This window comes from Mesoplodon mirus (assembly GCF_964341445.2).
Source record: "Mesoplodon mirus genome assembly, chromosome: 3".
Taxonomy (NCBI): domain Eukaryota; kingdom Metazoa; phylum Chordata; class Mammalia; order Artiodactyla; family Ziphiidae; genus Mesoplodon; species Mesoplodon mirus.
In genome coordinates this window covers 81,986,538-81,998,568 of record NC_138978.1, presented here as the reverse complement: position 1 = coordinate 81,998,568, position 12,031 = coordinate 81,986,538, and the positions used below count along the sequence as shown (strand labels likewise).

Below are 12,031 nucleotides of genomic sequence, written 5' to 3'. Positions count from 1 at the left end.
GCTATTTCTGTACTTAAAGATGAGTAACTATATAATTGATTTCTTCATTTTTTCCCATCTCTTTCCAAGGTACTGAATTTGACTGTATCTTACGAATGAGTGAAAAATGCTAGTCCTTGAGTCAGGACCTTGGGCCCTTTACCAAGTAACTCAACCTGTCTGGGCTTCAGCTTCTGTCTGTGCGATCGAGAGGCTTGGCCTAGCTGACTTTTCAAATGCTGTGTTTCTTTGATTCACTCTCACTTATTTTACTGATCTGCTACTTAAGAAGAGGGCCTGTTCTCATAAAGTAAGAACAGGCGTTTTTTAATCCTTGGGTTGGGCGGAGTTTAAGTGGTCGTACTCAGTTTGTTAGTTATATTTACTTTTACGTATGCTTAGCTCTAAATAATTTATATGGCTCTTGTGACTCTTTTTAGATCTTCTTTTTTTCTTATTTTCTTTTACAGTTTCTAATTTATTATCGCCAGTGTAGAGGAGCCTGATTGATTTTTAAAATGTATTGATCTTGTATGTGTGTGCCTTGTTGAACCGTCTTATTAGTTCCTGCTAGTTTATCTGTGGGTTCTTTTGGGTTTCCTAGATAAATGAACATATTAAATGTAAATAATGTGTTCTTTGGATAAAGTTTATTTTCTTGCATCTCTCTATATAGAAGCAATATGTTGAATTGATTTAAATATTTAAATACCTGTTATCATAATCTAAGATTCTTTATCTTATTTTCTTTCAATCAATATTATCTTTTCAAGATTTATCCACATCAGTCCATATAGATCTAGGTCTTTGATTTTTGACTGTTTGATATTATTTCATCACATGCGTATAGCATCATTTATTTTCCATTCAAGCATTATTGGACAATTGGATTGTTTCCCTCCCTTCTCTAGAACAAACAACGTTTCCTAGAATATCCCTGAAGATGTCTGACAGTCGAGAAGGGCCAGGCTGCCCGAAGATTCCTACTTGCTTTTAGCCACCTTCCAACAGGCCATCTCCAGCCAGCAATTTGAAGCACAGATGAAATGAAACCTCCCCCAAGTGTGGAGATCTTAGGAGCTTCCTAGAAGGTGGGAGGTTCATGATAGGCATCCTGCTGGGATCCCAGGGGAGTCTGAGCTGGCCTGAACCTCATCTTCCTCCCCCACCTCTCAAGAGAAATGTGGAGGAAAGAAGACTTCAAACACTGTGAGTAGGCAGAGGGAGAGAGATTGGGGGCCGAAGCTGCAACTGAGGTCTTGGAGTGGGCTGTGAGGACACAGAGCCTCTAGAGAGCCAGGCTCTGCCTTCTGAGCACTTCTCCCCTAAGGCTGCTCATCCTTCAGGTGATAGCAGGCATATACAGCCGACTCGGCCCACACTGTCACAGAAAGCCTTATCAGAATCTCTTCGTCTTCATACACTCTTGTGTCTGTTACTTGGTTATTGCCTTCGGTACTCCACTGATGTGAAGCACAGTCGCTAGGGGATGGAGGACACTAGTGACCCATCTTGCTCTTGTGGCCTTAGTCCACAGCTTGTGGGTAAAGGAAGAGGCCAAATGAAGGTCAAGAAGGAAAGATGGAGTTTGAAGAGAAGACCTGAGTTAAGGGTGTCTTCTCAAGTCTTGATGACTGAAAAGTAGCTCCAGTACCTGAAGTCCTGCTTGTTCTCAAGGCTGACCACTGGGCTGGGTGCACTCAGTGAAGGAACCGTATACACTTAGTATTTCCTTGCTTGCTCACACTGGCCCTCCTCTGATACACCCTCTGCAAGACTGATCTTCCCCTGAAACAACTTTCCACCTGCCACTGTCATCTCATGAACATTTGTTTCCCCTTCCTAGTGTCCCCCTAGAATGCCATTGCAGCCAATTCATAATTTGATAATCATGCTTCTTACCATAGTCTCAGCAACTTCTGATAAATTTTATTCACTTTATTCCATAGTCTTCACACATCAATAATCTTCCTTAGCTTCCTAGGTGCAGGTTAACCCATTCGGAATCATTTCTTTTTCTTTCTCTTCTTTGGCAAATCCTTTCCATCTTTTAAGGTCCTTTTCTTTTCTCTCTACCATCCTGCCTTCCTGAACTCTTTTTTTTTTCCATTTAAGTAACCTTCCAATCTCTTTCCCCAATTTCCTCATAAACATTGAGAGTTTATTCCTCACAAGTTAGACAGCGGTTTATGAATGACCAGGCATAATGGACTCAGAATGAGTCGGCACCCCCGAGGTACCTGTCTTGCTGGGGAGCCACAGGTGAAGGGCTGGCTGCTGGACACATGTTTGCATGGAGTCAGGCTGAGTGGCCTCGGGGTGTTTGCTCTGCACTTGTGTGTGTTTCTCCCTAGTTGGTTTCCTTGTCCAGCCACCTGTGACCTCACTCCATCCAGCCCAGGGAATCCTTCTCATCACAGGGGTAGGATGTTTGTCTCGTTTTCCATCACATCCTTTCCCCAAAGTTTGGTTGTGAGTTGTTCCCATTCCAAAGACCTTTCCTCTTTGAAGAGAAAAGAGAAAATCTTTTCTCTCCTTTTCTCTCACTTCACTTCTGCTCTATTATCTCCTCCGTCCAGAATGGCCCCCTGACTCAAATGGGTGTAGATCCGAAGATGGCAAGAAATGCCAGCAATTCTGAAATAATAATACGGATGTATCAGGAGAACTTGAAAACCTTTATCCCGCCACGTTAAAAAAAATTGCACTTCCCGTGCATTCAGAGTCTCAGTATAGAAACACAAATGATGTAGAAATTGAATGACACTCAAGTTTTTCTTTCCTCCTTTCCTGATTTATTCTAATCCTCAAAGTTAACATGATGAACTACTCGTTATGTAAACTTTCAGACATTTTCTACGCATGCACACTTTTCTTTTTTTCACATAAGAGTGTGAACTAGGTCACTTTCAACATGCTGTGATTCTGTGATTCACTCTCTCCCACCGAGTCATCCACTGATAAAGTAATCTGTTTCATGGAGAAATATTTCCAGTAGCTAATAGCCAATGTCTGTGGAGTGCTTACTCTGTGTCGGTTTCTTCTAACTACTTTACAGATAATTTGTACAACATACCCATGGACCAGGTACAATTATAACTCCCAAGGGACAGAAAAGGGCAGATAAGTACAAATAAATACAGAGGCCAAGTGACTTGCCCAAGACACTGGAGCAAATCAAAATCCATGCCTCTGTAATCATTTTGCTCTATTGCCTCTGTCTGGGAGGCTTGATGATTTGGCCACTAAAACCTTAAATACCATGTTACATTTTTGTATCTCTGACAAAAGCGTGGGGCTGTGATACGGGGTAACTAACCTGACTACTTTTGAAAACCCTTATGCACCTGGATGAAAGTAAGCCAGGGACTGTAAGCTATATGTTTAAGATTTCCTACCAACTTTTAAAAATAGCTTCTTGAATGCAATTTATGTAATGTCCAGGCTAGGATGTAGTCCAAATAGTAACAGAAAAATGGAGATATGTAGAAAAATACTTAAAGTTGACAAGTATTGGGAGTGTAGTATTTTTGGGGCCAGCGTGTAGACCACAGGAAAACTTGCTGTTTCCATCCCAAAGGGAAGAGCTCTGTATTGCAACTGCCAAGGTCCCTGGGGCAGCAAGTGTGCTCACTGCTTAGTAAAGAAGCATCCTCAGTTTGATAGAATCATATGGGAGCCTTACATTTGGTTAGCAGGTTCTACCTTCTTGATGTAATAATATTTTCAGGGTGTGGGAGGGTATCAAGCTCGGAAAATACCCTTGGAGAGATTTGCTTATTAAGTTTGGCTTTTTCAATCTCCCTACTACTTCTTGACTAAACACCAGGCGGTTTCCTTCACTTTTCAGAATCATGTTGTTTTTCCCTTGTCGAATGAACTTCCAAATACTTTTGGATGAGCTATTAAGTTTGGAAAAAAATAAACCTCTCTTTAAAATAAGGAAGATGATAACAATGACAAGTACAAAAGGCCCTAAAATGGAGAATATACTCCATTATAGCCAATTAATGTGAGTGGGAAGCTCGTGCTCACTGTCCAGGACATAGAAATAAAAGCTGAGGATGCTCTGAGGCATCTCTTGGATCTCTATAAGACTCCATCATTTCTGATGAGTAGGGTTGACAGAGAAAATATAGGCTGTTCCGTTAACTATGAATGTCAGAAAAACAACGAGTATATTTTGAAGATAAGTATGCCCCAAATAGTACATAGGATCTACTTATACTAAAAGTGATGACTTACTATTCATGTGAAGTTCAAGTTTAACTGGGTATCCTGTATTTTTATTTAGTAAATCTGACAGCCCTACTGATGATCCACAATGGAGGCAGTTGAGGAGCGGTCCATGCTGGCTCTCGGACAGTCAGAAATGGCTTCAGCAGATCCAGGTACAGTATGAAATTCTTTCTGGATGTAGCTCAGAAGCCATGGCCAGCCCTTGACTGCAAGTACTGCCTCGGGTTTCCCTGAGGTGGGGTAAACCGTCCTCTTAATGGCCTTTTGGTAAGTCTGGAAGACCATATCCAAGGGGAGCCCCAAAGTCAGTTTCATCCTCACAACCATGTTTCCAATTCCTGGAATTGGCTGCATGTGACTCACAAGAGATGAGGAGGTTTGTGAAAATTGGGAGTGTCATAGCTTGAACCCTTTGTAGGTAAAGTTTTGGTGTTCTGAGAGTTTTAACAGGAGCAATGTGAAAGACTCCAGGTCCCCAGGTAGATAGAAATAATCCTGTTCTACTTCTGTGTATGTGACAAGTCTCTAATAGTTCACAGAGCAAATATCTGCTCTTAGAAAGAGTGATCCAAGCTTGGATGTTTCTGGTGACAAGGCAAGGTCGTGAGTTTGAAGTTCACCTTTTATGGTTGAGGAGACAACAAAGTTGTCAGAAGGGCAATCATGGAGAAGACGTTGGCTTCATCCATTGTGCAGGCTTGTATATTTGGTTCTATCTAGATTGTGTTTCAAAGGTGGAGCTTGTTTACAGTTACGAACATTCTCCGATGTGCTTTTTGGACCTTCATTCCCAGAGCAAGAGCAGTGCCGAGGCCCTAGAAATGCCATGGATATTCTGAGCTGTCAGTGGCATTTCCCAGGTACTGTTCCCTTGGTGCTGCTCCTTGAAATGTCCAAAGGGATTATCATCTGTTTTGTGGCCGGTCCTAGCATTGTGAAAGGAAGCTGCTGCACCGGGCTCAGAGGATTTTGGCTGCGGTGGGAGGAGTAATAGTACTACGACTATAAATTGTATCACAGCATATCTATTCCATCTTGAGAGTGGGGTTGGGGGGTTATGAAGGGGGACTTTTATTGTACTTTTATACATTGTCCCCTTGAAAATAATTCAATTTTTAAAAATTAATTAATTTATTTGGGGCTGCATTGGGTCTTTGTTGCTGCTAGCGGGTGTTCTCTAGTTGCAGTGAGCGGGGGCTCCTCTTGGCTGTGGTGCACGGGCTTCTCATTGCAGTGGCTTCTCTTGTTGCGGAGCACGGGCTCTAGGCACGCAGGCTTCCGTAGTTGTGGCACGTGGGCTCAGTAGTTGTGACACACGGGCTCTAGAGCACAGGCTCAGTAGTTGTGGCGCGCGGGCTTAGTTACTCCGTGGCACGTGGGATCTTCCCAGAACAGGGCTCGAACCCATGTCCCCTGCATTCGCAGGCATATTCTTAACGACTGCTCCACCTGGGAAGCCCAATAATTCAGTTTTTTATAAAGAGTATATTCCTAATATTAATCCAAAATTTTAAAAATATATAGTTGGATAACACTATGAAAAATTAACTGATAATTTTTTTATTATTTCTCTTTGCTGCCTGGATTTTTTCCCCCTCCAGTCAGCTAGGCACTGTGAGTTCACTGCATTAGGAAGGTAAAGACTCAGCAGAAATGAGGGAGAAAAAAAGAGAATTCTCAGCTTTGGAATGTTCAAAAGAGAGGCCACAGTAGAACAGGTGAGAATTCTGTGCACAAACAATAAATCTCGTCTCAAATGTAAAAAAGTATTCTTTGCACTGGGAGGCAGGAGAGGGAGGGAGGGAAGGACTGAAGGAGAGAGATCAGTGTGACCAGGGACATGGAGACTGTGCTTGAGGACGATAGGCCCAGGAAGAGAATCAGAATCTGGAGAAGATTCAGCCTGCCCGCGATCATTGCCTCCAGCCAGCACCCTCATCTCAGACCTTGGGAAATTCAGAGAGAGAGTGGGAGTAAGTCAGGAGGGCCACGCGCATAGTCTGTGTGGCAGGAGTTGTGGCCATTCCCTATTTGTGAGAAGTCCCCAGCAATTTCCAGGCCTCCTTCTGGAAAATGCTGGCGGACGTCTCTAGTGCTTATGTGAAAGCTTGTTCACAAACCTTGAAAGATACAGATGTAGATGACTGATAGATAGATGCATAGATAGAAAAATGTAATTAACTAAAACATCCAGGAAAGGTTTGGAAAATGCCCTTTATTGCATAGGACGTTCCTATTGTCATATGATGTTAGACTGAGTGCCGGTCCCTTCATCCTCCTTCAGACCATGGCATTCTGTCTGCTACTCTCCCGAGGGTCCTTTCTTCTCCCTGGAAGGGATAAAACAACTGAGGTAGAACAGGAAGAGACAAGAAGCACTCCAAACTCTGCTGGTCAGGGTTACCCTCCAGCGTTGCCTTAATGCTCAGAGCCACACACACCACAGTGAGCTTGGCTCCAGATCAACTACCATGCAACGAAGGTTCTGGGACACTTCCATATCTCGGGGAACCTCATTTCCACGTGACTCTCTTTCATATTCCCCTTTGTCACAGAAGGCTAGGTCCAGTGGTCCGGGTGAGATCTCAGCTCACGCCCAAGGCTCTCAGACCTCAAAGTTCCGGTCCTGCAAGGGCCCCTGTCCTCTCTTCAGACCACTCCTGGCTCTCTCTGCCAAAAAGGAGCTGCTGGTGGTACGTCCTCTAAGAGTTGAGGTCCATCGTGCAGACCCTGAGAAAACTCCTAGGAAAAGGCTCCACATTCTTGTTGAAGTCAACAGAGCTCAATTCCTTTGGAAGTGCTGGGTGTGTCCCAAGTTGATGCAACTGCAGAGCCATTAGGTAAACCAGCACATGTGTGCGGCCCCTTCCCTTAGACCCCTCTGGGCCCTCGTGACATAGGCTCAGAAGTGTGCCAGCCTCAAGCCTTACCTATTCCAAGGCCACACTGTCTCCAGGATCTTCTGTCCCATGAATCTCAGTTGCTGTGTGGAACTCAAAAGAGAGAAAAGACCCTGCCTGCGGGGTCTCTTCGGGCTGGGGCCTTCTAGCTTCTCTTCCTCGTCCTCCTCGTCCTCCTCGTCCTCAGAGGTGGTCTCGGGTTCCACACTGCCCTCCTCCTCAGGGGTGCTCTCGAATTCCACATTGGCCATCCACTGGGCTATGTTGAGATGAAAGAAACGGCAGCCGAAGCCCTCCAGGACGCCGCCCTTCACGTGCTGCTGGAGGATCTCCGAGGTGTGGAAGACCCGGCAGCAGGCCATGCACCTGAAGCCGGTCTCCATGGTCACCATCCAGGCCGGTGTCTTGGCCCTGGGTGTCTCCTGGACTGCAGGTGACCCTGATGGGCTGCCTGGCTCTGCCCTTTCCTCATACTCTTTCTCCTCCCCAGTGGGCTCACTGTCAGACAGGAGGCTTTCGGTGAACACATCAGAGGGGTAAGTGCCTACTGAGCACGCATCCTCAGGAAGGGTCACTTCTTCTATCATCAGCTGCTTTTCAGGCAACTCCAAGGGTTTCTTTGTCTTCCAGGAGACAGCTACACCCTTGTTCACTTGTACCTGCATGTAGTATATTTTCATGCCCCTTTCCTCTTTGTCTGGGTGCAGATAGTGCTTACAGGGTGAAGAGGGTGAGGAGGAGACACAGTGTGATGGGGGAGCAGTCTCCCCTTTTTCCTGAACCTGGGCTAGGGGTGCTTTAGGCTGGGCAGTGTCTCGATGTGATCTCCGGATTCCTGAAAAAGGAAATTAAAAACATAATAACATGCATGGGCCGTGCCAGAAGCTGAGGGAGCAGGTGTGGTAGACGAGAGAGGGACATTTGCATGACATAGCTATGTCGTGAGCTTGGTGTCTGTTGGCCGTAGGACGGAGCGGTGTATCTGGTGTCATCTGTGGGCTTTTCATGTGCGTGTGGGGGGATACTGGAGCGGTGTCTGTATACAGGGGTGTGGAGTATGGTGGTGAGGGCTGTGGTATGTGAGCGACGCGGGTGGATGCGTGTAGGACGAGGAGTGTGGTGCATTACTTGTGGAATGGGGCTGTGGTGCTTGGGGTTTCTGTGTGCACTGAGAAGGGCTGTGCCTGGAGGGCGGATGTATGTGTGCGCTGTGTGGACCTGAGCTGGATGGTCCTGCTCTCAGGCTGGAGATCTATGATGTAGAACTCTGTCCTTCTCTGTAAGCAAAGGCAAAGACAAAGCCTACATTTTCCTCTGAAGATGCTTAATCTGGTCCCTCTTCCCTCCACCTCAAGCCCAGACCTTTCCGGCCCCTGCTCCTTGACTTCGCCACCATGGTAGTACCAGGATTCACACACCCCCGCCCCAGACTCAGCTGGGATCCACGCCCTCGTAACAGCTCAGCCATCCTGCCCAGGCTCCTCCACAGAGCCCTCATCACCTCTGATGACCCTGGGTTTCCTCTCAGCCTCACTGGGATCTGTGTGCCTCCTGCCTCACAGCCAAGCACACCCTCACCTGAGGAGCCCCGCGCCCTTACCAGCGTAGATGAGCTTGCGCGGAGAAGAAGCACAGGAGAAGTATGTAGAGGCAGAGGAGACCTCCCCTGCCCCTGGGCTGCAGCCTTGGGCCACCACAGTGGATCCAAGCTGAGGGGGATCCTCTTGTGACTTCGAGATTCCTGAGGGAGGAATGAAAGGCTCAGGGTGGGTTCATCAGTCCTCTGTCCACAAATACTTACCGAGTGTCTGGCACATGTCAGGTGCAGTGAATACACACAGTTGAGAGTGTGGTTCCCAGTGGATACTCCAGTATTTAATTCAAATCAGTACTTACTCTGTCACTGTCTTGTTGGTAATGTAGGCCTCGGTGGTGACCGTGAGTATGTGGGAAGAGTGAGTGATGTGTATCAGTTAAGTCTGTGGTAAGTGTGGGGTTGGCATGGGGAGCACGGTGGAGATGTGTCTTATCTGTGTCTGTGGCCTTTGTGTGCATGGTTTCTGTTCACAAGTCAGGAATTCTGGGACATGTAACTTTTCCTCATTACATGGTGTGGCTTGTATTTATGGTGTGTGTTCATTCATTCATTCACCAAGATTCAGTAAGCAGCTACTCCTGTGTATCCGGCACTCTTGCATTGTTGTAGTCTCTGGTAACGCTGCACATTCTAGTAGAGGAAGACACACACTACACAAAAATACAATAAATATATAATACCTGAGCTGGTGGTAAGTATATAAGGGTTGCCAGACTAAGCGAAGAAAAATACAGGGCACCCAGTTAAATTTCAGTTTCAGATAAACCCAGAATAATTTTTTAGTGTAAGTATTCCCATGCAGTATTTGGCCTGACTTAGTTTTAGTGTAAGTATGGCCCATACAATATTTGGGACATACTGATACTGAAAAATTACTTGTTCTTTATCTGGAATTCAAATTGAACTGGATAGCCCATATTTTCTCTGGCAACCCTGACATGGGTTAGTGAGACTGTGGTTTACTGTGGTTTGTACAAAGCGGGTCTGGCATTACTCAAGAATGTGTTACAAGTGTGGTGTGTATGAAACGTGACTGGTTCTTTTAGAGGTATTTAGAGATGGCTGAAGTTAGGTGTGTTTGTGCGAGATTTGAGGAGATATATATATATAGTGTGTGTGTGTGTGTGTTTCCTATATATATAGTGTGTGTGTCTATATACATATCTCATCTCCAGCGTTTGGTGTTGGAGGAGAGGACTGTGATACAGGTGGGTTGTATGAGAACGTAGTACAGGAGGGATGCGTGTATATACCTCCATGTGCTGTGTGTGGTTTAAATACGGAAGTTATATGTGGGGTGTGTGATATTTTTGCTGTATCAGAGTGTACATGGGTGTATGAGTTACTGTCTCATAAAACACCCCTAACAAGTGTTCTGTATACACTCTTACATACACCGAGTGTCAGCCAGGTCCAGGCAGGGTGACAAGAACTGTACCACGCAGAGTTTATATCTGATAAGAACTCTACCCCCATTCATTCTGCTCTTCTCTGCACTACCCCCTCCGCCCCCCCCCACACACACACACAGGAACATAGAGAAAAATATTCTGAATGGTCAGGGGCAGTCATTGCCTTCCCCAGCCTGTCCCAGCCACTGCCTGAAAATCTGCCTGCTGTCTAGAGCTCCATTCCCAGGGCTCATCCTACAGTCTCCAGGGCCCTGGGCCTGGTAGGAGCTCCTGGGCTCTAATCTGGGGCAGAGACCTCTAGCTGGATCTCTGGGGTGACCACCCCCTCCCAGGGCAAGCTACTCGCCTACATTTAATGCACGCAGGCACCACATGGCCCGTGGCTCTCAGAGCTCCCCGCAGGACCCTGAGGACATTTCTCACCCTTGCCCACGCGGTCTCAGTCTCTGGAAAGCCCTTCCCTTCCCTTGGTCTCCTTTGGGAAATTGTTCCTGTTGAAGGAATAAAACCTCCTTGCTTTCAATATGACACCACCCCTAGGCAAACAATCGTCTTTCGAACTGCATTCCACTTGTCAAGATATTTTTCAACAGGGTCTTCAACTCATGGGGCTTCTCTTTCCACTTTGGTAAAAGAGGCCGAGCAACTCATGGGTCTCTCTCAGCATCCTTGCATCCTTCACATCCCCCACCTCATGACCCCAGCGAAAGATCCAAGAGCATAAGAGAGAAATCGGGGACTGAGAAAAGCTGCACCTCTAGGTCTGTGCAAGCAGGATGCAGCCTGCTGTGAGTCCGACAAAGCTCCAGGCCCGGCAGCCCCAGGAGATAACTCTCAGAGCAGCGGAGCTGACCTCCCATCTCCCAGGGGCCATCCGGCCGTTCTGTGCCGTCTCACACCACAGGGACGCTCCGGATGGATACGGCAGCATCAGTGAGACAAGGTCTCTCGCTCCCTGCTTCACAGGTGACACGTTCTCAGTCCCCCTCTTCCTAGAGAAGGTTCAGTTTGGCAGAAACCCATGTGCCCCAGACAAGTTGCCCCCCACATACCTCCTCCCTTCTCGGCAGTTTCCTGGGACTCTTCATTTTCCAGATGTTTCCTCTTTTGTCGCCGTTTCATCGTACCAACTAGAAGTCTCCCTTAGAAGATGCCTCAAGAGATGTCCAACTCCTCCTCTTCCCTACAGGTTGGCCCTTGTTGGCTCTTGGGCAATCCGTTGAAATGATTCAATACAAATAAAAATAGTCAAGTCTCCTAAATGGCTGAAAAACTGGTACCACTTATTGAACCAGCAGTGCTGCCTAGTGCTCACCAGGGCTGTTAAGTTTCCAAGGTTGCCAGGCGCACAGCAGGACTCTGTGACCTCAATGATGACATCGGAGCATTCTGTTGACCTAGGTACAGCACAGTCTCTGCAATAGCACAGGCCCCGTTTTCAAGAACAATTCCTGTTTCCCAGCCGAACCTTTCCCATGAAAGGGAAAGGTTCATACCACATCTATTATAAATTGTATCATACCATATCTATTATAAAATGAACATTTTGATTGGAGATCTTTTAATGTCTTATATAGAGATTTAATATTAATATTTTAAATGGTCTCCAGTTTCCCTGTGGATTATTGACATTTTAAACTCTGCGCTTCTATTTTCCCTCAATACCTGTAATTTTGTCACGGCTATTTCTGTACTTAAAGATGAGTAACTATATAATTGATTTCTTCATTTTTTCCCATCTCTTTCCAAGGTACTGAATTTGACTGTATCTTACGAATGAGTGAAAAATGCTAGTCCTTGAGTCAGGACCTTGGGCCCTTTACCAAGTAACTCAACCTGTCTGGGCTTCAGCTTCTGTCTGTGCGATCGAGAGGCTTGGCCTAGCTGACTTTTCAAATGCTGTG

General features: G+C 46.1%; 1 protein-coding gene across 1 annotated transcript; it reads right to left on the bottom strand.

The window, feature by feature from the left end:
- Positions 1-7,137: 7,137 nt before the first annotated feature.
- Positions 7,138-11,249, bottom strand: LOC309799164 (protein FAM170A-like; the record flags this gene model as incomplete). The annotated part of the gene is made up of 4 exons (XM_082612157.1): positions 7,138-7,148; positions 7,399-7,953; positions 8,719-8,859; positions 11,180-11,249. The coding sequence occupies 4 exons, from the start codon at positions 11,247-11,249 to the stop codon at positions 7,138-7,140; spliced, it is 777 nt and encodes a 258-aa protein (XP_082468283.1).
- Positions 11,250-12,031: the final 782 nt, after the last annotated feature.